Source organism: Scyliorhinus canicula, chromosome 15 (genome assembly GCF_902713615.1).
Source record: "Scyliorhinus canicula chromosome 15, sScyCan1.1, whole genome shotgun sequence".
Taxonomy (NCBI): Eukaryota; Metazoa; Chordata; class Chondrichthyes; order Carcharhiniformes; family Scyliorhinidae; genus Scyliorhinus; species Scyliorhinus canicula.
Genome location: NC_052160.1, coordinates 99215975 through 99242957, shown reverse-complemented (window position 1 = coordinate 99242957; position 26983 = coordinate 99215975). Strand labels below are relative to the sequence as shown.

Below are 26983 nucleotides of genomic sequence, written 5' to 3'. Positions count from 1 at the left end.
ACATGTTGCCTCCTAGCATTAAAACATAGCGGGGTATCTTTGGTACCACCTGGGACTTCCTGGGTGTTGTTATTGGGGTCGCACCCATGTGCTTCCTTGCCATTGGTCCCGTGGCTCCTCTGCGCTGCTTACCCTGTATTCTGGTTGGTGTGTGATTGCTGGTCACAAACAGGTCTTTGAACAAGCCGGTGAGTTGTTTCCTCGTGTTGTGGAAGCCTTCCTCCGATCTTCGAATGGTGAATTTTATCTTCTCCAATTTAAGGAATTCTGCTAAGTCGGACAGCCAGTCTGCGGTCTTGGGTGCTGATCTCCACCTGAGCAGCAGTCTCCGGCAATCAATCAGGGAGGCAAAGGTTAGGACGTCTGCCCCTGTCCCCGTAATGAGTTCTGGCTTCTGATACCCCGAAGACCACCACCAGTGAGCATGGCTCTAGCCTCACTCCCACAACCTTGGACATGGCCTCGAAAAAGGTGGTCCAGTATCCAACAAGTCTGGGACAGGACAAAAACATGTAAGTGAGATTGGCTGGGCCTCCCTGGCACCGTTTACATTTGTCCTCCACCTCTGGGAAGAACCCGCTCATGCGTGTTCTGGTCAAATGCGCCCTGTGCTCGACCTTTAGCTGTGGTTAATGAATTAATAAGAAGTAGAATAGATGACAGAAAAGATTTAAGATCAGGGAGATGGGGAAAGAAAATACACAGGGTCTTTGTGGGTAATATGCACTACTGAGTTCATCTAAAGGACCTCCATAGTACAACCAAAACAATACATGTGCTATCCAGAGCGGTGAGAGCAGTGTGTTGAAGGTACAGGGGCCAAGCTTACAACAGATGGCAAGAAATATTTCTTACTCCCTTCTGGCAACAAAATCGATTAGTTTCTAGAGTTGTGCATTGAGGGCTCAGAGAATCAGCATTAGCGCAAAAGCTTATTTGGTCATTCCGTCACATTGGAAACACTGCTGAAAGTCAGCGGTGTCTGGTCCAATCAGTAATTTATTGAATCTGGGTACATCTTTCCGTTCATACAATATAAGCATAGAAAATAGAAGCAGGAAGAGGCCATTCGGCCCTTCGAGCCTGCTCTCCCATTCATTATGATCATGGCTGATCATTAAGTTCAATACCCTGATCCCACCTCCCCTTCCATATCCCTTGATCCCTTTAGTCCCAAGAGCTATATCTAATTCCTTCTTGAATTTACACAATTTTTTGGCCTCAACTACTTTCCGCGGTAGTGAATTCCACAGATTGACCACTCTCTGAATGAAGTAACTTCTCCTCACCTCAGCCTTAAAAGGCTTACCCCATATCCTCAAACTATGACCCCTAGTTCTGGACTCCCCCACCATAGGGAACATTCTTTCCGAATCTACCTTGTCTAATCCTGCTAGAATATTGTAAATTTCTATGAGATCCCCTCTCACTCTTCTAAACTCAACTGAATATAATCCAAATCGCTTTATTCTCTCCAATATATGGAAAATTTACATTTCTGTATTTTTAAAATAGATTGTATAAAACTAAGATTCACGATATTATCTGGTTATTAACTTTCAAACTCTGGTTTGTAGGCTGGGCCGGGGTAAGGGTGCCAGATATTCTTCCCTGAAGGGTGTGATTGAACCAGATGGACTTTTACCACAATCAAGGATAGTTGCTATGGTCACCATTACTGGGATTATCTTTCTATTCCAGATTTATTAATTGAATTTAAATTTCACCAGCTGCTGGAGTGGGATCTGAATCCAAATTCCCAGAGCATTAACCTGGGCCTCTGGATTACTAAATGCAGTGACATTAACACTCGGTACTGAAAGTTATTAATTTAAATCCAGTTTATTTTGAATTGGAAGGAGTTTCGTACCATGTAATGAACGCACGAGTTAATAAACACAAAGCTGTGTAGAACCAAACTTGATAGTAAAGAGAGATGTTAATCCCATCAAATAAACATATTTTCAAAATATTTAAATTCTATAGAAGGCTGTATATTCTCCATTTCATTAGGATACCAGTAACAGGTTTCCTGGGGCAGACTAATTAATGGCATATGGCCAGAGGGAACTTGAGAGAAAGTAGGTAAGAAAATTAAACGGGGCTGGGGTTTCATAGAATTTACAGTGCAGAAAGAGGCCACCCAGCCCATCGAGTCTGCACCGGCCCTTGGAAAGAGCACCCTACCCTAAGGCCACACTTCCACCCCATCCCCATAACCCAGTAACCCCACCCAACCTCTTTTGGACACTAAGGGCAATTTATCATAACTAATCCACCTAATCCGCACGTCTTTGGACTGTGGGAGGAAATCAGAGCACCCGGAGGAAACCCACGCAGACGGGGGGAGAACGTGCAGTCTCCACACAGTAACCCAAGCCGGGAATCGAACCTGAGATGTGAAGCTGTGACGCAACTGTGCTAACCACTGTGCTACCCTGCTGCCCTCGGGTGGGTTGAAGTCAGTGAGGGAAGGAAATGTATACTCCAATTCTGAAAGGGTCAAAAATGTAAATCAACTCAACACTGACAAATAAACATACTGTACTGTTGGATTTAGTCACTGGAGAAATAGAGGTTTGCACAAGGTTTAGACAAGGTGGACAAAGAAAAGCTGATCCCATGAGCCGATGGTACAAGGAATCAGGGACGTGGATTTAAGGTTTTGGGCAAGAGGAGTGAAGGGTGTGAGGAGAATAGTTTTGCACAGCAAGTGGTAATGATCTGCAACTCCCCGTCTATGAGGATGGCGGAAGTGGAAATGACCAATGATTTCAGAAGGAAACTGGCGGAGCACTGGAGCTTGCAGGGCTATAGAGATAGAACGGGGGAACGGGAGCAATTGGATTACACGGACTTACTGGGTCTTCCACATCATCATGACTTTATGACACTTACCCAATTCTCTTCAATTAACTCAGATAACGCAATGCTTCAAGGAGCAGCACGGTAGCATTGTGGATAGCACAATTGCTTCACAGCTCCAGGGTCCCAGGTTCAATTCCGGCTAGGGTCACTGTCTGTGCGGAGTCTGCACATCCTCCCCGTGTGTGCGTCGGTTTCCTCCGGGTGCTCCGGTTTCCTCCCACAGTCCAAAGATGTACAGGTTAGGTGGATTGGCCATGATAAATTGCTCTTAGTGTTGGGTGGGGTTACTGGGTTATGGGGATAGGGTGGAAGTATTGACCTTGGGTAGGGTGCTCTTTCCAAGAGCCGGTGCAGACTCAATGGGCCGAATGGCCTCCTTCTGCACTGTAAATTCTATGATTAGTATCAATGTTTGATACAATATATGATATAGAATGTTTGGCGGGGGAAAGAACTGGTAGATAACTTGTTCATCATATCTCTGCTGAACAAGGTTCCTTTTTTTAAAAATTGTTACATGGGATATGACTGTTGTTGGCAAGCTCAAGATCTGTTGCTATCCTTAATTGCCCTCAAGAAGGTGGCGGTGGAGTTGAGGGTGGTGACACTGCTGCAGGCCATGTGGTGTAGCAACACCCACACATGCTGTTATGAAGGGAGTTCCAGCATTTTGACCCAGCGACAGTGAACATACAGCGGTGTAGTTCCAAATCAGGAAACTTTGTGACTTGGACTGGAACTTGCAGTTCTGTGTTATTCCCAGGCATCTGCTGTCCTTGCCCTCCAGCAGTTCCGTGTTATTCCCAGGCATCTGCTCTTCTTGCCCTCCAGCAGTTCCGTGTTATTCCCAGGCATCTGCTCTCCTTGCCCTCCAGCAGTTCCGTGTTATTCCCAGGCATCTGCTCTCCCTGCCCTCCAGCAGTTCCGTGTTATTCCCAGGCATCTGCTGTCCTTGCCCTCCAGCAGTTCCGTGTTATTCCCAGGCATCTGCTGTCCTTGCCCTCCAGCAGTTCCGTGTTATTCCCAGGCATCTGCTGTCCTTGCCCTCCAGCAGTTCCGTGTTATTCCCAGGCATCTGCTGTCCTTGCCCTCCAGATTTCAGAGGTTGAGGAGTGTTGGTAGGTTGCTCCAATGTCTGTCGGTGATGTAGGGAGTGAATGTTCAAGGTGGTGGATGAAGTGCCAATCAAGTGAGCTGCTTTGTCCTGAACGGAGTTGAGCTGTGTTGTTGCAGCTGTGCTCATCCAAGCAAGTGGGTACTAATACATCACACTTTGTGCATTGTAGATGACAAACAGGATTTGGGGAATCAGAAAGCAAGTTACTCTCCACAGAATCCCCAGCTTCTGGCCGGTATTATAGCCAGTATTTATAGTAGTCTAGTATTTATATGGCTGGTCCTGTTCGGTTTCTGGCCAATGATAACCCTCAGGTTGTTGGTGGTGGGGGATTCAGCAATGGAAATGCTATTGAATATCAAAGAGAGATAGTTGGATTCTCTCTTGTTGAAGATGGTCATTGCCTGGCATTTGTGTGGCACAAATGTTATTTTTGCCACTATCAACCCAAGCATAAATGTTGTCCAGTTTTTCTGCATATGAATATGGACATACAATTGCAAACATTGTACAATCATCATTGATCATCCCCCTTCTGACCTTATGATGAAAGAAGGTCATTGATGAAGTGGCTGAAGATGGTTGGGCTTAGAACTCTATCCTGAGGAACTCCTGCAGCGTTGAGATGATTGACCTCCAATATAGTTGCACGGTAGCACAGTGGTTAGCACTGTTACTTCACAGCACCAGGGTCCCAGGTTCGTTTCCGGCTTGGGTCACTGTCTGTGCAGAGTCTGCCCATTCTCCCCGTGTCTGCGTGGGTTTCCTCCGGGTAACCCGGTTTCCTCCCACAAGTCCCAAAAGACGTGCTTGTTAGGTGAATTGGACATTCTGAATTCTCCCTCAGTACACCCGAACAGGCGGCAGAGTGTGGGATTTTCACAGTCATTTTGTTGCAGTGTTAATGTAATCTTTGGGGCGGCATAGTGGCTAGCACTGTTGCCTCACAGCGCCAGGGTCCCAGGTTCAATTCTGACCTCGGGTGACTGCCTTTGTGGAGTTTGCATGTTCCCCCTGTGTGCAAAAATGTGCAGGTAAGGTGAATTGGCCATGCTAAATTGCCCAAAAGTTAGGTGGGGTTACAGAGCTAGGAGTTAGGGATTGAGCCTATGTAGGGTGCTCTATCGGACAAGGGCCAGTGCAGACTCAATGGGCCGAATGGCCTCCTTCTGCACTGTAGGGATTCTATGATTCTATGAACCACAACCATTTTTCTTTGTGCTAGGTCTGATTTCAGCCAGTGGAGAGTATTTCCTGATTCCTACTGAATTCAAATATAATAATTGGTTACAAAAAGGTTAGGTGGGGTTACTGGGTTACGGGTGTGGGTTGAAATGGGGTGCTAATTTCAAGGGCCAGTGCAGACTCGATGGGCCGAATGGCCTCCTTCTGCACTGTAAATTCTATGATTCTATGACTAAGCCTCCTTGATGTCACACGTGGTTTAAGGATGTCTCAACATCAACGACGATTTCACCCCCATTTCAGTTCCTTTGTCAATGTTTGGGTCAAGGCTGTAATGAGATCTGGAGCTGAGTGCTCCTGGCACATCCCAAACTGAACATCAGTGAGTAGGCTATTGGAGGATAAATACCACCTCAAAGCACTCTCAATGGGATCTTCTATGACTTTGCATTTGATTGAGAGTAGACTGATGGGGTGGCAATTCGCCGGAATGGATTTGTTCTACTTTTGTGGACATGAAGTAACATGAGCAATTTTCCACCTGTTGGGCAGATACCAGTGTTGTAGCTCTGCTGGACCACAATGGCTAGATAACAGCCTGGCGTACAGGACTTCAGCATTACAGCAAGGATGGCATCTAGATCAATGTTCCCTCTAAGCTGTGCTGCAGTACAGTAACCTGAAAGATCCCACACAGGCCGTGCACAGGTTAACTCCTTGAATTTACAACGTATCCACGACAGCTGAAAATAATTTTATGGGTCAACACACTTCAATGAATCAGCCACACAATGCCAGAAAAATTAGAGGGACTGTAGGTTCAGGGCCCCAGAGCGTTTCATATATCCAATACATGCAGAGGGAAGGCAGTGGTATAGTTGGATTGTCACTGGACGAATGATCCAAGCACCCAGGGCAATGCTCTGGGGAGATGAGTTCGAATCCCACCACAGCAGATGATGAAATATGAATTCAATAAAAAATATCTGGAATTAATAGTTTAATGATGACCATGAAACCATTGCCAATTGTCATTAAAAAGTCCATTTGGTTCACTAACATCCTGTATGGAAGGGAATCTGCTGTCCTCACCCGGTCTGGCCTACATGCGACTCCAAATCTACAGCAATGGCCTTGCAAGCTACTCAATTGAAGGGGAGTTAGGAATGGGCAATAAAATGCTGGCTCAGCCAGAGGTGCCTACATCCCACTAATGAATTTTAAAAAAACATTTCTTGAGAGCATTTAGAATCCTTCAAATTGGCTGAAGGCCATTTTTGATGGCTGGTCCTCAGGAGGAGACGGAGATGAATTATCATTCAGCACTCCTGGCTAAAAATGTCTTTTGTATTTGTGCTGGGAATCATCATTATTGAGGGTGGACCTGTTCATGCACCCTTCTGCTACCCATTAATTGTCCATTGCTCACGACTGGTTGTGGCAGGGCTACAGAGCTTTGACCTGCTTTGCATTCAACCCGTGCTGTGGCTAAACCGGATTGGCATCTCATTTTCCATAGGCCTGATGCTGTTACTAGTATGATTTTCTTTACTCCTCATTGAACAAGGGTTGGTGCCCTGATTTTAAAAAAATCTTTCACAGGATGTAGTCATCGCTGACTAGGCCGGCATTTATTGTCCATCTCGAACTGTCCTCAAGAAGGTGGTGATGAGCTGTGTTCTTGAGCCACTGCAGTCCCTCTGGTACACCCACAATGATGTTAGGAAGGAAGGGGTAATACTGTAGCACAGTGAGGGATCTGCTAGGCTTCGAGGTTATAGATTGTGGTTGAATACAATTCTGCTGCTGCTGCTACTGCCCCAGTGTCTCATGGGTACCCAGCTTTAAGCTGCTTGATCTGTTCTGGAATCAAACCTATTTATAGTATTAGCACCACAGAACAGGATGGAGGGCGTGCTCAGTGTGAAAACAGGATTTTGTCTCCTCCAGGTTACGTTTAAGAGGACGATAAAAAGCAGGCGAGGGACAAGGAATAGAAGATTATGCTGTTGAGGCTGGATGGAGTGAGATGGAAGGCGGATTGTGTGGAGCATAAATACCGTCGCAGCCTGTCTGTGTACTGTACACTCAACGCAGGGTTTCAGTACAATGAACTCCATTCACGTTACTGGGAAAAATCCAAGCCTCACATTTCAGGGTCAGAGCCCAGCCTGTTAATATTCACACAAACAATGTACACTTGTCTGAAAAGTGGAAAGAAGATTCAAACTTCATGGAGCGAACAGGTAGAGATCACAATTCTTATTGGATACTTGCAAAACAAAGTCCAGTGATGTGTTTCTCTGAAAGTGCATAGCTCAGGAAGTGCATCAAAACTGAAAGAGCATCTCTCCCTCCCCATCCCCCACCGACAGGTTAAAACACGTTCTTATGCCTCCGAGACTTAGATTCATGTCAAACTGCATATCTCAAAATAAAGAACACTTTCCCAAACATTTTAGCTGAAATGCAATTGTATCAAACTAAATACAACAGGAAAAAGCTAAACATTGACACTGGAAGTCTGAGCTATGTACAGTTCGCAATTATATAGCATAGAGAAAAACAGCACAGAACAGGCCCTTCGGCCCACGATGTTGTGCCGAACTTTTGTCCTAGGTTAATCATAGATCATAGAATTTTGGACACTAAGGGCAATTTATCATGGCCAATCCACCCAACCTGCACATCTTTGGACTGTGGGAGGAAACCGGAGCACCCGGAGGAAACCCACGCACACACGGGAAGGACACGCAGACTCCACACAGACAGTGACCCAAGCCGGAATTCAACCTGGGACCCTGGAGCTGTGAAGCAACTGTGCTATCCACAATGCTACACTGCTGCCCCCTACTCACCAGAGACCCTGGATCTTTGTAAGGCGCCAACACTGGCACTGCTCTGTCCTGCCATGAATTCTCCTCAGCAGTTCTCTCCAGCATCTGAGTGCATATACATACATAGAAGATAGGAGCAGGAGGAGGCCTTTTGGCCCTTGGAGCCTGCTCCGCCATTTATCACGATCATGGCTGATCATCCAACTCAATAGCATAATCCTGCTTTCTCCCCCTTGCCTTTGATTCCATTCTCCCCAAGTGCTATATCCAGCCGCCTCTTGAATATATTCAATGTTTTTGCATCAACTACTTTCTGTGGTAATGAATTCCACAGGCTCACCACTCTTTGGGTGAAGAAATTTTTCCTTATATCTGTCCGAAATGGTTTACCCAGAATCCTCAGGCTGTGACCCCTGGTTCTGGATACACCCATCATTGGTAACATCTTGCCTGCATCTACCCTGACAACACATCACCAGGCTGACCTGTTAGTAATCCTGGACAGTCGGTATACTGCCTGTTTGCGTCTCTGGCGGTCTCTTCCTTGTATCAAAACGATCCGTCATCACGGTCCTCTTGCCTAGCAGCTAGTAAATGACAGAAGCTCTCCTTTGTGATTTGGTGCCAAAAGCATGTACATACCCTATGTCAAGTATGCATGTAGAGCACGTGACCTGCTCACTGCTACTGCTTATGGTCAGAAGACTGCAGACAGCTTAATTTTGTCTTATTTAAAAGCTGGTAGCGGCCACCATTCTCAATTTAAATGCCGGTAGCAGCTGTTGGGTGCTTCGCCCACGGGAATATCACAACCGATTGCCATAATGATACCTGCCGCCACCCACCTATGGGTCGCGACCGGCACTTTCTTAATCCTGAACTAATGGATCTATTAACAGGTCCTTAAATTCCCCCAAACCATCTGGTCTTTGCCTGGCTGAAGCTCTCCAATAGCCATATCATAGAGACAAGAGCATCAAGGGTCCATCGTTGATCCTCCAAAGCCACAGGAAGTTTGAGGGAAGAGAAGCGCTCCTTACGTGTCAACACATCACAAGGCTGACCTGACTCATACAATTCAGTGTAAAAATCCTTAAACTGCTCTAAAAATGTCCTCAGTTTTCATGAATCTATTTCCCCTGAAGTTACACACACGCATGCACACAGGCGCACAGACACGCACACACAGGGCATAGTCCTAGAGTCAGCCGTCTTTTTGGTCAAAAATGTCAAGCATTTATTCAGTTCATTCCCAAACTCAACAGTTTTTGCTTTGCAAATTTTAAGATTCCTCTCGGCCCGCTGTTTCAGCGAGCAATCAAGACTCACCCAAAGGTGGCCTATAGTGCTGAGCATCCAGGTTCGATCCCACCCCTGGTCACTGTCTGTGTGGAGTTTGGACATTCTCCCCGTGTCTGAGTGGGTTTCACCCCCACAACCCAAAGATATGCAGTGGAGAGAATATAAAGACAAAGCAGATAATTTTATTAAAAAATCAGTTGCTGGAAAGAAAAACATCAAAACTTTTCATCAGGACACGCGCGGGTGTTGAAGGGTTATGGGTTTGGGAGATCTGAAGAAACCTCCATAGTCGCAAGTAGATTGACTTCAAGTCTTTATTGACACTAGAGCTATTTACAAGTAAAGGTTACAAGTCGGGACTGTCTCCATCCTGGCTGGTACAAAGAGCTCTGTCCAACACTGGGCTGACCCTAGATGTGGGCCATGTGCTCTCTGTACTACAGTATACTCAGTCCCAAGTTTTCCCAACATGTGACAGACCCTTGTACTAAATGGAGAATGCCACATTTTAAATGGTCACAAGAATTTTTGCCACTGGACAAAAGGAGGTGTTGATTTGTTGGCAAGCCAACTCTGATTGGCCACAGCGATGCCATGGAGAAAGGCTCCTCATGCTTTTGGGTTATTCAAAAAAAAGGTGTACCGCTTGAATATATTCTTTTCCTTTCCGGGGAATGGGTCCCTGCGTATGATTGTATGTTGATTCTAGAAAGTATAAATGAGCCATGTTACGACTCTATTGATATCTTAAATTGGCTGCTAATCTAGCTGTTGCCGCATTGTTCAGCAAGTGCTGCAAATGTGAAATCTCACCTCATGGCAGACGTTTTGTTTTGGGTTTTTCAAGCATAGGCCTGTTTTAACATAGACCATACAGTGCCGAAGAAGCCATTCGGCCCATCGAGTCTGCACCAACCCACTTAAGCCCTCACTTCCACCCTATCCCCGTAACCCAATAACCCCTCCTAACCTTTTTGGACACTCAGGGCAATTTAGCACGGCCAATCCACCTAACCTGCACGTCTTTGGACTGTGGGAGGAAACCGGAGCACCCGGAGGAAACCCACGCAGACACGGGGAGAACGTGCAGATTCCTCACAGACAGTGGCCCAGCAGGGAATCAAACCTGGGACCCTGGCGCTGTGAAGCCACTGTTGTTCTCTCCATGGCAATGCCATGGCCAATTAGAAGCAACTTGCCAACCAATCAGCATCCTGATTCACCTGGAGTATAAATTGTTGCAATTGTTTGAAATTTGACATTTTTCAATGAGTCCTGATGAATGCAAGAAAAAAAAAGCTTCTGTAAGAAGTCTTTCTTTTCAGCAACATTTAATTAATAACCCATAGTATTTCCTAGAAGCCCAGGCACCATTATTAAGAATGGAATGATATCCGGCCTTCCCTAGGCAGTGAGTGTACTAGTCTTGCAATGTCACCAAGAAAGCTGTGCAGAGATGGATTCCCTCCTGCACTACGTAAGCTGAGTCTCACAACCTTCACAGAGTTAGCTTCCTACCCTCCTAGAAACAGGGAATTCAACAATCCTAAAATCATAATGTTAACCAGAGAAAGAGGAAAGAAACAAAGACATTTGGAAAATAACGGTTACCTTATCCAGGATGTATTTATTGAGATACGGCATGTAACCCTGACTGGAGACAGGCCCATCATCGTCGTCTCTGAAATGCTCTTCGAGCGCCACTGGATCATGCGGGATGTGCAAGACCGTGCAAAGATTATGAGACAAGACCTAGAGAATAGTAACAAACAATGTCACTAACTTCCTTTTAGAGTCTCAGGCGACTGTCAGTATACTCATTCAGGTTATCAAGTTCTGCATCCATTTCCTTACAAGAGCTATTAGACAGCCACAGTGAAATATTTCTTATACAAATATAAACATGTAGTATGTACATTTCCTCCAACACCGATGGGAATTGCACCATACCACTATTCTGCAAACAACTTCTGCATTGGTGAGTAGTGTATTGAACAGACCTTTTAAAATTGGGCCTGTACGCTTTCAGTCAAAGCTGCAAGTTTTCTCACCAGAGTCAGTGTCTACCTACTACTTTATGGGATTCACAGTGATGTGGTGGGTTAGTCTTTGGTCAGTGGTAGCGCACTCACGTCAGAGTCAGACGATACTGGGTTCAAGACCTGCTCTCAGCACATGTTCCAGGCTGATACGCAACTGTAACACAGTTTGACTGCTGGACTGTCAGAGGTGCTGTCTTTCAAAGAGACATTGAAATGCGGTCCCATCTGCCCACTTGCTGAATCATAGAATTGTTACAGGCAGAAGGAGGCCATTTGGCCCATCATGTCCATGTTGGCTCTCTGTAAGAGCAAATCAATCCTTCTCCCCTGTCTCTTCCCAATAGCCTTACAATTCTTTTCTCTTTTGCCACTTATTCAATTTCTTTTCGCCCGCCCCAATTGAATCTGTCTCTACCGCACTTTGAAACTGTACAATCCAGATTCTAACCACATGCTGTGTAAAAATGATTTACGCTGTATTGCTGTTGGTTCTTTTGCCAACAACTTTAAATCTGTGTCCTCTGGTGCTCAAACTTCTGCTAATAGAAATAATGTTTCTCTCTCCACTCTACCTAGATCCCTCATGATTTTAAATGGCACGGTAACACAGTGGTCATCTCTGCTGCCTCACAGCACCAGGGACCCGGGTTCAATTCCAGCCTTGGGTGGCTGTCTGTGTGGAGTTTGCATAATCTCCCAGTGTCTGCATGTGATTCCTCCGGGTGCTCCTGTTTCCTCCCACGGTCCAAAGATGTACAGGCTAGGTGGGGTTACGGAGATAGGGCGGGGGGGTGGGCCTAGGTAGGGTGCTATTTTAGAGATTTGGTGCAGACTCAATGGGCCAAGTGGTCTCCTTCTGCACTGGAGGGATTCTATAAAACCTCCCCTCAATATTCACTTCTCAAAGGAGAATTTCTCCAAAACAAAGGACGCCGTGGGAGCTGGAAAGCTGAAATAAAAACAAAAACTGTTCAGCAGGTTGGACACGACGGGGGCAATTCTCCAAGACCCGCGCCGGGCCGGAGAATCGGAGCAACCGCGCCACGATGCCCCAACGCCGGCGCGCGATTCTCCGAGGTGCGGAGAATTGGCGCCATTTGCGCCGGCGCATTTGGAGCGGCACGTGCCGCGGGCCTCTGGAATCAGCGGGTCCGCCGAATCTCCGGCTCGGATGGGCCGAGCGGCCACTCCGACACGACAGAGTCCTGCCGGCACGTTCCAAAGTTGTCTGGCCCGTGATTGGGGCCAACCAATTGGCAGGCCAACCTCCCCCTCGGGTCTACTTTCCACCACATCTGACCCCTGAACACCGACCCCATGTTGGGTCGCGCCGGCGCGTGTAAGAAGTTCCCAGCGCATGTGCAAGATGGTGTAGCCCAACTGCGCATGCGCAGGATTGAGCTGGCCCAGCTGTGCATGCACGGGTTGGCGCTGCGCCCGGAGGCTGGAGTGGCGTGAACTGCTCCAGCGCCGTGCTGGCCTCCTGTGGGGGCCAGAATAGGTTGTGTCCGAGCCCTGTTCGCGCCGTCATGAAATGCTGCGGCGTTCACAACGCGCGAACACTTGCCCGCCATATCGGAGAATCGCCCCCGTGTGGAAACAGAAAAACATTGAATGTTTCAAGTCAGATAATAGGTCACAAAGCTGGAACCATGGGCGCAATTCTCCGCACTCACGACGGTGCGGAGAATAGCGGGGGTCGTAAAATTTTACGGCCACGCTCGTCCGACGCCCTCCCGCTATTCTCCCCCCCCCCGCCCCACGCCCGACTCCCGATACGAATCGCTGCCGCCGTTTTTTTACGGCCAGCAGCGATTCTCAGCTGTCCGATGGGCCGAGTTCCCAGCCCTTTACGGCTGTTTTTACGAATGGCAAACACACCTGGTCTGGCCGTTCGTAAAAACGGCCGTAAAGTGCCGATTTTTAAAACCATGGCACTGATTGGCACGGCAGTACCATGGCCGTGCCAAGGGTGCCATGGGCCCGCGATCGGTGGGCACCGATCGCGGGCAGCGGGTCCGATGCCCGTGCACTCTTTGTCCCTCCGCCGACCCGCTGTATCACTTCGCAGGGCGGCTGAGGGGCATCCCGGCCCGCTCATGCGCGGGTTTCGCGCAAATGCGCGATGACGTCATCCACGCATGCGCGGGTTGGAGTCTTCCAATTCGCGCATGCGCGGCTGACGTCATATGACGCGTCAGCCGGCGCAAACTCTGGCAAGCGGGCTTAACGAAATTCGTTAAGCCCGCGATGCCGGAGTTTACGGCGGCGGCATGCTAGCCCCGACCGGGGACCAGAATCGGTTCCCGGTCGGGGAGGGGGGGGGGGGGCTGGCGTCAAACCCGCCCGGATTTGACGCCAGCCTTACGATTTCTCCCCCTCTGGGAGAATCGCGCACATTAACTCTGTTTCTCTCCCCACATATGCTGCCAGGACCTGCTGAGCATTTCTAGCATTTTCTGTTTTGATCCCAGCTTCTCCGATCTATCCAAGTAACCGGAAGACCATCATTTCTGGAACCATTCGTGTCAATCTTTTCTACAGCCTCTCTAAAGCCTTCGCTTGTTCCCTAAAGTTTGGTGCCCAGAATTGGACCCAAAACTCCACTGAGACTGAACCAGTTTTATAAAACTTCACCAGACCTTCCTTGCTTTTGTAACTCCATTCCTCCATTTCTAAAGCCCCAAATCCTAAATGCCTTAATTCACTACTTTCTCCAACTTCCTTCCCACCTTTAATCATTCGCCCGCATGTAACCCCAGTTCCCTCCATTCCTACACTATCTAAAGAAAATTAATGATTAAGGGAGGTGATAAAACATCTCATGATACTATTCCAGTTCAGAAAATATTTTATTCAAGGCATTTTCACATATACACACAGAAAATGAGAAGAACAACAGAACAATTCAATAAACAATTTCACCCCACCCTGATGCCAACCCCCCACCACATCTCGCCTTCCCCATTTTAACCCCCATAACCACCCCAACAACCCCCTCCCTGGGCTGACTCCTTAATCCTCCTTAAATAAATCGAACAACGGCTTCCACTTCCGGGTGAACCCCTCTGCCAACCCCCTCAGAGCGAACTTGACCTTCTCCAGCCTCAGGCATTCTGCCAGGTCACTCACCCACACTTCCGCTTTTGGTGGCTCCGAGTCACCCCAGCCTAGCAAAATCCGTCTCCGGGCTATCAGGGAAGCAAAGGTCAAAACATCGGCCTCTCACCCATTGGACCTCATGATACTATTCCAATGAGCCCTGGTCAACATTTATGGCTCAACCAACATCATTGAACAGATATTTGGTCAGTTCCCATTGCTATGTGAGACCTTGCTGTACACTGATTGGCTGCTGCATGTTCCTACATTGCAATAGTGATTGCAATTCTGAATAGAAACTGCCCTGGGGGGTGTTCTAAGGTCATGAAAGGCCTATATCTAAATATCTTTTCTTATTTATTTTTAATGCAAACACTGGTAGAAGTGAAACCAAATTGGATGGTGGATGGCAGGAAGGGTAGGTCTGGTGAATAGAATTACAGAATCCCTACAGTGCAAATGGAGGCCATTCGACCCATTGAGTCTGCAGTAACCATCTGAAAGAGCACACTGCTTAGGCCCGAGGTCCATTTCCCCACCCTATCCCCATATCCCCACCTAACCTTTGGACACTAAGTGTCATGTTTTGAGTTTTGTTGGAGCTACACTCATCCAGGCGAGTGGAGAATGTTTCATCACACTCCTAACTTGTGCCTTGTAAGTATGGAAAGGCGAGTGACGTGCTGTATAATACCCAGCGTCTGACTTGCTCTTGCAGCTACAGCATTGACCTGGATGGTCTATCACTGAGAATGATGAGAGTAGATTGATAGGCTGGTAACTGATGGGATTGGATTTATTCTGCTTTGTGTGGGCAGGACATACCTGACAATTTTCCACTTTGCTGGTTAAATACCTGTGTTGCAATTCTACTGGAACAGCTTGGCTCGAGACATTCCTGATTCCGGAGCACAAGTCTTCAGTGCTATAGATGGAATGTTGTCAGGTCCCATTGTCTTTCTTGAATCAAATTGGCTGAAGACCTGCATCTGTGGTGCTGAGGAGCACAGGTGGTGGTCAAGATGGATCATCCACTTGATGTTTCTGGCTGACGATGGCTGCAAATGTTTCAAGCCTCATCTTTTGTACGAAGGTGCTCGGCTCCGCCATCATTGAAGATGGGGATGTTCATGAAACCTCTACTGCTGCTTAGCGTTTAATTGTCCATTTAATTGTCCACCACGATTAAAGAGCTGGATGTGGCAGAATTGCAGATCTTTGATCTGACCTGCAGGTTGTGGAATTGTTTGGCTCCATCTACAGCATGCTGTTTAGCATTCATGTGGTCCTGTTCTATCGCTTCACCGAACAGTCACCTTACTTTCAGCTATAACTGGTGCTGTTCCTGGCATGATGTATGCTCCTCATAGAAACAGTGTGGATCTGCTGTCTTGAGGGTAATGGTAGAGGGAGAGATTTACTGGATCACGAGGTTATGGATTGTGGTTGTATACAATTTTGGTGCTGCTGATGGCCCAGAAGACCTCACGGATGCTCAGTTTTAAGCTGCTAGATTGGTTTTGAATCTATCTCATTTAGCATGACAGAAAGTATTCTCAGTGTGAAGACCGGACATCATCACTACAAGAGTTATGCCGTGGGCACTCCTGCCAATATTGTCATGGACACATTTCTGAAACTAGTAGACAGGTGAGGAGAAATCAACAGGAAGTTTCCCTGTCCTTGTTTGACCTGGTGCAATTAGACTTCATGGGATCCAGAGTCAATGTTGAGGACTCCGAAGGCCACTCCCATCTAACAGAATAATATTGTGTCGTCACCTCTGCTGGGTCTGTCTTGCCAGTGGGACAGGACATACCCAGAGCTGGTATTGGAGGAGTCTGGGGGGATGAGCTGAAAGGTATGATTTTGAGAGGTTCACTACGTCAGGCTGTTGTGGGACAGCTCTCCCAACTTTGGCACAAGTCTCCGCATGCTGGCAAGGAGGACTTTGCAGGACTGATTGGGCTGGACATGCTTTCTCGGATCTGAATTTGGTGCATAGGTCAATGCCGGGTGGTCGGTCTGGTTTTATTCTAAGTGTATCTCATCACAGCAGTTTCAATAAATCTGAAAGGCTTACTCGACAATGTCAGACAAAAGTTTTAAAAGTCAACCACATTGCTCAATTTCTCCTCACCTCGATCCTAAGTGACTAATCCCTAGTTCGACAGTCTTCAGCCAGGCCCAGCAGCCTCTCAGCCTCCAGTCTGTCAGGCTCTCTAAGAATGTTAATCTTGTCAGTGAGATTCTTTTAAACTCTGGGCAATGTAGGCCCATTCTTCTCAATATCTCCTCACGGGACAGGCCTCTCATTCCAAGGAATCACCCCTCTCCGGTGGGGCAGTAGAGATTATTTTGGAAGAAGAAGTGAGGTTGAGGAGGGAAGCTGTCTTTTGGCAGTGAAAGTCATAGGCCTCCAAGAACAGCAGCCTGAACGGAAAAGGAAGGAAATACCCTCATATGTGCTGGCTCTGCATCATCACACACAAGGAAACAGGTCAGCTAATGTACGAGAACCCACTGCCGCCTTACACTACGTATGGCTCCATAATAATCTGACCATTACGCAATCTTAAATGATTTACAAACTTTGCCACAAGTACCCACGAGCATGTGAAGCACACTTTACACTTCCCAATCTTCTTCTGCAACTGTATTGCTGCTCTCACAACCTTACATGCATTCAGCTCAAAACAAATGTTCCCATCTCATGTAACTGACTGTTACAAGTACAATACTTCATTAGACCCACTTTGGAGGAAATGCGACAGCTTGGCTGTAATTACCGTACCTCTCAACTTTATTCCTGCAGCTTGACATTTCTTGCACCCTTCTTACCCTAGGCAGAGATAGCAAACAGGAGAGAGATCAGAAATGGGAGCCACGTCAAACTGTAAACTGCAGATGGATGCAATATCCATGCATGCGGGGTTGCTTAGCGACACGGCAGTACCAGCACAGAATGGCAACTCTGGGGAGGCCTGCAGTTTCCGAGGAGCCTATTTCTTCCAGCCTCAAAAAGATGAATGGGCTACAGTCATATCAATCCTGTTATGTTCTTTATTGGAGCCGCAAACAAAGTCAGAGGTGGCATGCATCGCGTTTGTATAACATAGTGTGAGGGGTTTATTTACAAGATGCTTCCCAAACAGGGTACAATGGTCAACTCCGCAAAAGTCCGTGAAACGCTCCGATGGCGTCATTGCGTAACATGTGACATTACACCAGCCAATGGTGTTCCTCTGCTACGTAACAAATTCATTGCCATAGTATCAGAGAATAATAAAGTGCAGAAGAGGCCCTTCGGCCCATCGAGTCTGCACTGACGCATGAAAAACACCTGACCTGCCTACTAACCCCATTTGCCAGCACTTGGCCCACAGCCTTGGATGTTATCATCCACATACTTTTTAAAGGATATAAGGCATCCCACCTCTACTACCCTCCCATGCAGTGCATTCCAGACCGTCACAATCCTCTGGGGAAAAATGTTTTTCCTCAGATCTCCCCCTAAACCTCCTACAACCCCTCACCTTGAACTTGTGTCTCCTCGTGACCTTTCAAGTAAGGGGAACAGCTGCTCCCTATCCATGCCCAATATAATCTTATACACCTCGATCAGGTCGCCCCTCAGTCTTCGCTTCTCCAGCGAAAAAATCCCAAGGCAATCCAACCTCTCTTCATAACTTAAATGTTCAAGCCTCTGCACCCCCTCCAATGCAATCACATCCTTTCTATAAAGTGGTGACCAGAATTGCTCACAATACAATGTGGCCTCACCAAAGTTCTATACAATTCCAACATGACCTCTCTGCTTTTGTAATCTATGCCTCGATTGATAAAGGTGTCCCATATGCCTTTTTCACCATCCTATTAACCTGTCCTTCTGCCTTCAGAGATCTGTGGACAAACACTCCAAGGTCCATTTGTTCCTCGAAACCTCCGAGTGTCAGGTCATTCATTGAATACTTCTTTGTCAAATTATTCCTTCTAAAGTGTATCACCTCATACTTTTCAGGGTTAAATTCCATCTGCCATTTTTCTGCCCATTTGACCATGCCATCTACATCTTCCTGTAAGCCAAGACACTCAACCTCACTGTTAACCACCCGGCCAATCTTTGTGTCATCCACTAACCTACTGATCCCACCCCCCACATAGTCATCCATGTCGTTTATATAAATGACGAACAATAGGGAACCCTGTGGAACGCCACTGGACGTTGGCGTACAGTCACTAAAGCAGCCATCTGTCAACAACCTCTTGTCTACCACAGCTAAGCCACTTTTGAATCCACCTTATCAAGTTACCCTGTATCCGTATGCATTTTCCTTCTTTGTAAGTTTCCTATGTGGAATCTTGTCAAAGGCAGGGGTGCATGATGAGCCATTGGGCTTGGGTGGGGTTGATTGCCTAATAAACTAATTATATCCAACATTCTAAGGAGACTTTGGGCACGATTCAGCGGACACAAGTTAAAGTCCACTATTGGCAGGGCTTTTTGGCCTCAGGAGTAAGGGAGTGCCTTGGAACAGTGGCATGGTAGAATTGTACACAGAAGATGGTGCCTCTCAGGATGCCTTTTCCGATGCCTGAACAGTTGCTAGAAAGTACACAGGCTCAGGGTGTGCACAGCGACAGATCCGTCACCACACGCAGTACATTCATCTTCAGGACTCAGTTGCAGCAAGATGAGGACCAACTCAACTCCGAGAGAGTCCTTTTGGTACACAGCATCTTGTCACGACATGAACTGATACTGCTGAGGAAGCATGTAGGTGGAGCACCAGATCAGGGTTAAAAGGATAAAGTTCCCAGACTTTCAACCAAGGGGAAGCTCTCCGCCACTCAAACCACTGAGCCAGGAGCAGCAGTGACACAGGAAGGGATTGCTTCATGGTGAGTGTGCTGTGCGAGCACGGAGAAAACAAAGTTGAACAGTAAATGCAGGAAGCACATTGCAAATTAAGTCGTCTGTTTTGGGTAGCTGCATAAATTGCTCTCACAGCTGGCCAATGCGTTGCTTCCATTTTCTCTTCATGCCGCTCTTGGGGGCCCCTTCCTGTGCGCGACCCCTTCATATCCCACAGCCAAGATTATGTGACTTACATCACTAAGCAGCAGTTCTTGAAATTTTCACAACGTTACAGGACGTCTGTGGATTAATAGAGGCACCCGAAGGATTGCCTTAGTATTCCAATGGGACAGACTGGATGCACGAGGCGTCATGTGCCAAGGCTGCTCATTCGCAGCTGTGATTTCTCCAAGGTGCTATCCTGAGATTTTTATTTTGCACATTCAAAAATTACAGGACTGCCTGAAAATAGAACCACACCGTGCAGAATGAGGCCATTCGGCCCATCGATTTTTTCTGTCTTTGCCAGTGCAGACACAAAGCAGCCACTCATTTTAATCTCACTTTCCAGCACCTGGTCCTCCTGAAGATATTGTAACAATAGTTGGGAAAGTCACGCATTTACCGGCAATGTGGTACTGATGGCTGCAGGCAAGCAGAACATGGAGTGGAACAATCGATCTTTTTCCAGCCATGTGAATCACGCCACAGGTCCACGTGAGCAGCACACTCTTCAATTCCCTGCACATCTGGAAACCAGACAATCCTCAGAATAGTGCTGGTTGTTCTTAGGGGGAAACCAGAGCTGTGATGCTTGAGCAAATAATGTGGCTTGTTTCATGCAGCCACGGTATGGCTGAGATTCAAAATAACCGCAGTGTGCAGAGCCCATAACAATTCATCGTAGCTGTGAGTGTCACAGCAGCAGCCTTGTACATAGCTCAAAACCTATCTCCATCTCAGCCTCTCTGGGGCCCTAGAGCATCTACTTCTTGAGCAGACGGGGTTACACACAAAACCACTGGTATATCATCGTGTGGGAGTACTGATGTGTGGACGAATTACACCTTTGGCTGACCTTCTTGTCATCTTTCCATTTGGTCTTTCTCCCAAAAGCACAGCAGAAGTGCTTGGGGTTTCTCAGTGGAAAACCCATCATGGAACCAGCAGAAGTAGAAGGCAACACCACAAAATAACCACAAAAGCTAAATGTCAAGGGAAGGAAGAAAACAAAAGAGAGAAAACGTTCAATGATTGCTTGACAATGTCGCAATTACACTGCTGGTCCTTTATGATCTGCGTGTGCACATGTGCAAAGTAGATACCATGAGATTGGTGCAAGTGATGGCTAATTGACTGAATCAATTAATTACATACTGAATTATAAGCATCCACAAACTTCCTGCACCATTTAATTCTAATCAGAGGATCACAGAAGCAGCAGACTAGTCACGAGATTTGACTTGATAGAGCGCAGCCAATATGACATATTATTACATATTTTAAGCGCGGCACGGTGGTGCAGTGGTTAGCACTGCTGCCTCATGGCTCTTGAGGACACGGGTTCGATCAGGGCCCCGCGTCACTGTCCGTGTGGAGTTTGCACAGTCGGGCCGCACGTGGCAGAGTGGTTAGCACTGCTGCCTATGGCACTGAGGACCCGGGTTCGATTCCTGGCCCTGGGTCACTGCCCGTGTGGAGTTTGCACATTCTCACCGTGTCTGCGTGAGTTTCAGCCCCACAACACAAAGACGTGCAGGTTAGGTGGACAGGCCACGCTAAATTGCCCCTTAATTGGGAAAAAAAAGAATTGGATTCTCTAATTTTTTTTTAACAGCGGTTGCTTCTGTTACGAATATAGATACAAGGCAAGTTCCTACAATTGAATATATGCTTTGAACTGGAATAACATTGTACCAAGTGGGTTGAATACAGTGATAGTGGGTTTTACATAAGCACATGTTACAGAAGAAGTAATAAATGTTTTAAGTTTAATATTGTGTGGCCTATGGATTTTGTACCTGTTTGAGGGAAATTTAGCTGCTTTCATTTATGCTGCTGCTATTCTCTCAGTTGAGGGCTCATTTCTTCTTTAAAATGTTCTATTACCAATATTAGAAAAGTCCAACTTTATAGGAAATAAAAACAGAAAATCCTGGAAGTGCTCAGCAGGTGAAGTAGCATCTGTGCAGCGAGTAACAAGAGTTTATAACGGCCTGGATTTTATCTTCAGGAATTGCCCGAAGCCGACGTGGGCAGAAGCGGATGTGGAAGCTGCTTCCACTCGAGATCGCCTTGTTAATGTGATATTATGCTGGATGGCTAATTAAGGTCTGCCCAACATGTAACAAGTCTGCTGGTTGGGCCCACGCTGAGTGGGCATTGGAAGCTGTCCAATGAGCACCCAGTGGCGGGGAGGGGAGGATGTTGAACATTGAGGAAGCAGATCCCAGAGGCTACCAGAAGTTTTTGGGGGGGCTAAGGGAACTGTGTGGCTTAAGACTCGTAACATTCCTGTTGTCTGCAAATCACCTCAGCACCAGGTCATGGACGGCGGGTGGGCAAAGTGTCCCCTGAATGCCTGGATGTCCCAGTGCCGGGATGCCTTCCTTCAACACATGACCCATCCGCGGCAGCTGCAGAAAACCCAGAAGGCCCTCTATTACGCAACCAGGAAGACATTGCTCCTGCACCAATGACCTCTACTTCTAGATTCTTCAACAAGAGGAAACATCCTCTCCACATCCACCCTATCAATGTCGCTCAGGATCTTAAAGATTTTGATCAAGTCGCTTCTTACTCTTCTAAACTCTAGTGGATACAAATGTAACCTCTCCAACCTTTCCTCAGAAGACAAACTACCCATTCTTGGGGGTGTAGAAGTTGAGGGTCACTGTGACCTTCAAAGCTACCGACGTGTGGTGACGCCCCCCCCCCCCCCTTCCTTCCCATGCAGTTTTAGGCAGGTTCGGGACCTATCATGTCGCAAATGGATGTCACTGTCTCTGGAGAGGCGGTACTGGAACTCAGACATTTCCAGGTAGTTGCACTGCGTGTATTTTCCAGCATCTGAATGGAGGTATCTTCAGTGGACCCCCCCCCCCCCCCCCCCCCCCTGCCTTGGCCTCGCTGCTGGCCCTGCATCAACTGAGCCCTTGCTGCCCCTCTAACAGGTCTCCGCTGCTCCGCTGCGCCGCTGCCTGTGACCACCAGGTCTCCTCTCCCTCCTGCCCCGCTCTTCCCCTTCAGAGGAGGTCCTGCCAGCAGAGTGGGCAATCCCCATTGGATCAGATGCAGAGGGTCAATGCCTTGCAAATTGTGGAACACTGTGCTCCAATCCTCAGGAAAACCTTCCAGGGAAGCCCTGAAAGGCTGAAAGTCACCGCTTCAAATGCTAAACAACAACTAGGAAACTCAAACTAAACTCTACATTTGCACAGCTCCGAACTACCTATAACAGAGAAAGTGCTGCTGCTCCAGGGGTTTTGGGGGGGGGGGGGGGGGGGGGGGGGGGGGGGTGCTTTTTAACCCAGTCTTGGATGAGGAATTGAAAAAAAACGTGATGAGCGGCCATTTGCTTTGCCTGCGTGATAAGCTAAAAATTGAACAGGCGGTGTGAAATAGCTGAAGATTGGTCTTTTAATGACCTGAACTGGTCCTCGTCAGCAGACATGCATCTGATCCACGCATGTGCCCACCGACCTTGAAATCGCAGGCATGTGCGACGATATTGGGAAGTGCGCCCGATGTCTCCTCATGCCACAGCCACTGTTCTGGCCAATGTTTCAGAGCGATGACCTTTCAGCAGATGAAAGGTCATTGATTGGAAATGACAAACCTCTATCTCTTCCCACAGATGCTGCCAGACTGGCTGAATTTTTCCAGCACTTCCTGTTTTCATTTCAGATTTCAAGCATTTGTAGTTTTTTTTGCTTTTGGAAACTTGTTCTTGGGTCTACAGGGCACCGTTTCAAAAACTTGGAGCTGATGCGAAGCTCTCAAATCCCATATACAGTGAGAAGGATGTTAACAAGCCCCCCCCCCCCCCATAGGGCATATACAGACGAGTATACTGGAGTGGCAGATGAAATTCGACATTGAAAAAGTGAGGCGACACATTATGACAATCGGAATGAAGACAGACAACATAAACTAAATGGTGCTACTTTAAAGGGGGTGTAAGAAAAGGAAGATTTAAATAAGACTGAAACAAGGAGACTAATATTGTACATAGTACTCCAGATGTGGTCTCATCAATGTCCTGTACAATTGAAGCATAACCTCCCTGCTTTTGTATCCAATTCCCCTCATAATAAATGATAACATTCGATTAGCTTTGCTAATTACTTGCTGTACTTGTATGCCGGCCTTTTGTGATTCATACACTTGGACACCCAGATCTCTCTGCAATCTCTCACCATTTAAATAATAAGCTTCTTTTTTATTCTTCCTGCCAATATGGACAATTTCACATTTTCCCACATTATACTCAATTTGCCAGATTTTTGCCCACTCACTTAACCTATCTATGTCCTTTTGTAGCCTCCTTCACAATTCACTTTCCCATCTACCTTTGTGTCATCAGCAAACTTTGCAACCATACCTCCAGTCCCTTCTTGATAGGCAGAGAAATCAAGAGCCAGAATCAGATATGGACACAGTAACAAATATTGGGGATGGTATAAGGAACATTCAAAGGACTAGCCTTAAGGTTTTCTATTTGAACGCTCAGAGCATTCAAATTAAATGGATGAATTAGTTACGCAGATAGATGTAGAAGGGGTATACTATAGTTGGGATTACGGAGGCTGTCTCCAAGGTGACCAAGGATGGAAACTAAACATTGAGGACTATTACCTTATGAAAAATCATGCTTGACAAATCTGCTAGAATTCTTTGAAGATGTAACTAGTAGAGCTGACCAGGAAAAACTGGTGGATGTGTACTATGTAAAGTTAAAGTACATGGGATTGCGGGTAATGGCTTGAGGTGCATAGAAAGCTGCTTAGTAGACAGGAAGCAAAAAGTTGGAATACATGGGTCTTTTTACGATTGGCAGGCATGACTAGTGGGGTACCGCAGGGATCTGTGCTAGGACCCCAACTGTTCACATTAATGATTTGGACGAGGGAACAAAATGTATTATCCCCAAATTTGCGGATGATACAAAGTTGGGTGGGAGGGTGAACTGTGAGGAGGATGCAGTGATGCTTCAGCAAGATTTGGGCAGGCTGAGTGAGTGGACATATGCATGGCAGATGCAGTATAATGTGGATAAATCTGAGGCTATCTGCTTCGGTAGCAAAAATAGGAAGGCAGATCATTATTTGAATGGGTGGAAATTAAGAGAGGATACTCAGCGAGACCTTAGTGTCGTCATGCATCAGTTGCTGAAAAGTAAGTGCGCAGGTACAGCAGACAGTAAAGGCGGCAAATAGTATGTTGGCCTTCGTAGTGAGAGGATTTGAGTATAGGAATAGGGAGGTTTTACTGCAATTGTATAGGGCGTTGGTGAGGCCACACCTGGAGTACTGTGTGCAGGTTTGGTGTCCTTATCGGAGGAAGGATGTTCTTGCTATGGAGGGAGTGTAGCAAACGTTTACCAGGCTTATTCCTGGGACGGCAGGACTGTCAAATGAGGAGAGACTATGTCGGTGAGGATTATATTTATTGGAACTCAGAAGGGTGTAAAGGGTTCTCATCAAAACTCTAACAGGATTAGACAGTAGATTCAGAAAGAATGTCCCCCAATGGTGAGGGAGTCCAGAACAAGGGTTATTGTTTAAGGATAAGGGGTAAAACCTTTTCGGACTGAGATGAGGAGACATTTCTTCACCCAGAGAGTGGGGATTCTGTGGAATTCACTCCCACAGAAAGTAGTTGAGGCCAAAATGTTGTGCAATTTAAAGAAAGAGTTAGATAAAGCTCTTGGGGCTAAAGGGACATGGGGGTGGGAGGGAAACTGGATCAGTGTGTTGAACTTGATGATCAACCATGTTCATAATGAATGATGGAGCAGGCTCGAAGGGCCGAATGGCGTCCTCCTGCTTCCATTTTCTATGTATGTTTCATCAAAGTCAAAATTGTAAAAGGTTGAGGCCCCAGCACTGATCCCTGTGAGACACGACTCGTCTCAACCTGCCAACTGGAAAAAAATCCATTTATGCCAACTCTGTGTCCTGTTAGTTACCCAATCTTCAATCCATGAAAAAAATATATGTTACCCCTACACCATGAGTTTTTAATTTACGCAATAACTTTTGATGTAGCACCTTTTCAAATGCCAGTACATCCAACAGTACATCCCCTTTATCCACAGCTATACCCGTCAAAATTGTAACACATTCCTATCAAATCTCCTCTCAACCGCTTTTGCTCCAAGATGAACAATCCCAGTTTAACTGCTTGAAGAAAATAATTATCGGGATATGGGGAATGTGCACCGATTGGAATTGCTCTTTTAAAGAGTTTGTGCAGACCTAATGGGCTGAATGGCCTCTTTCTGTGCTGTACTATTGCATGGTTTTCTGAAGGAAGAAATAGCATAAAATGCTATTGTTAAATAAATGGGGCGGAGGGTGGCATGGTGGCACAGTGATTAGTACTGTTGTCTCACGGCGCCGAGGACCCGAGTTCGATCCCTGCTCCGTGTGGAGTGTGCACATTCTCCCTGTGTCTGCCTGGGTCTCACCCCACAACTCAAAGATGTGCAGGGTAGGCAGATTGGCACGCTAAATTGCTCCTTAATTGAAAAAAAAGAATTGGGTACTCCAAATTATTTTTTTAAAAATATAGGGCGGGATTTGCGACACAACCAGCTGCATGTTTTTCAGCAGCGGAGGCAGCCCGCTAGCAGGGATCTTCTGGTGCTGCCGTTGTCCACGGGATTTCCTGTTGAATGCACCCCTTATAACCGGGAAACACGAGGCGGGGGGTGCGGCATTGCTGGGACCGGCTGATCCCAGCAGCATTAACAGCCAGTAAATTCCAGCCATGGAGATTATAGCACAGAAACAGACATTCAACTGAACTGTACAGGTGTTTACGCTCCACATGATTCTCCCACTCCACTTCATCTCACCATATCAGCTTATTCTTCTATTTAATTCCCTCGAATGTGTTTAACCAGTTTCTCCTAAAATCCATCCATACTACATGTATTTCCCTCAACTGCTCCAGTTGGTAGCAAGTTCCACATCCTACCCGTAGGTAAAGATGTTTCTCCTGACATCCTTAGTGGATCAATGGATTTTTAAAATGTATTCATTCATGGGACGTGGGTGTTGCTGACAAGCCCTTGAACCGAATGGCTTGCTCGACCGTTTCAGAGGGATGTTAAGAGCCAATGGCATTGTTGTGGATCTGGAGATACATGTTGGCCAGACCGGGTAAGGATGGCAGATTTCCTTGCCTAAGGGGCACAGTTTCATTATCACTATCACTGAGACTAACGTTTCATGGTGGGAATGAACCCATGTCCCCGGATCATGAGCCCAGCCCTCTGGATTACTCTTCCAGTGATATTACCACTATGCCACCATTCCCCCTTGTCCTGTTTCTAACCCATAGTTTCTGACTGCTCCACAAGTTTTCTCAATGCCTGCCCTATCAAACTATTTCATAATTTTAAAGACCTGTATTAGGTTGGCCTTTTTCTTGAGAAAAGAACGTC

General features: G+C 46.8%; 1 protein-coding gene across 1 annotated transcript in view; it reads right to left on the bottom strand.

Moving 5' to 3' along the window:
* Positions 1 to 26983, bottom strand: part of LOC119978362 (differentially expressed in FDCP 6 homolog) — a 208329-nt gene that overhangs the window by 105530 nt on the left and 75816 nt on the right. Inside the window, exon 2 of the mRNA XM_038819950.1 lies at positions 10921 to 11061. Within this exon, the coding sequence (XP_038675878.1) occupies positions 10921 to 11061 (141 nt within the window). The remainder of the gene's footprint in view (positions 1 to 10920; positions 11062 to 26983) is intronic.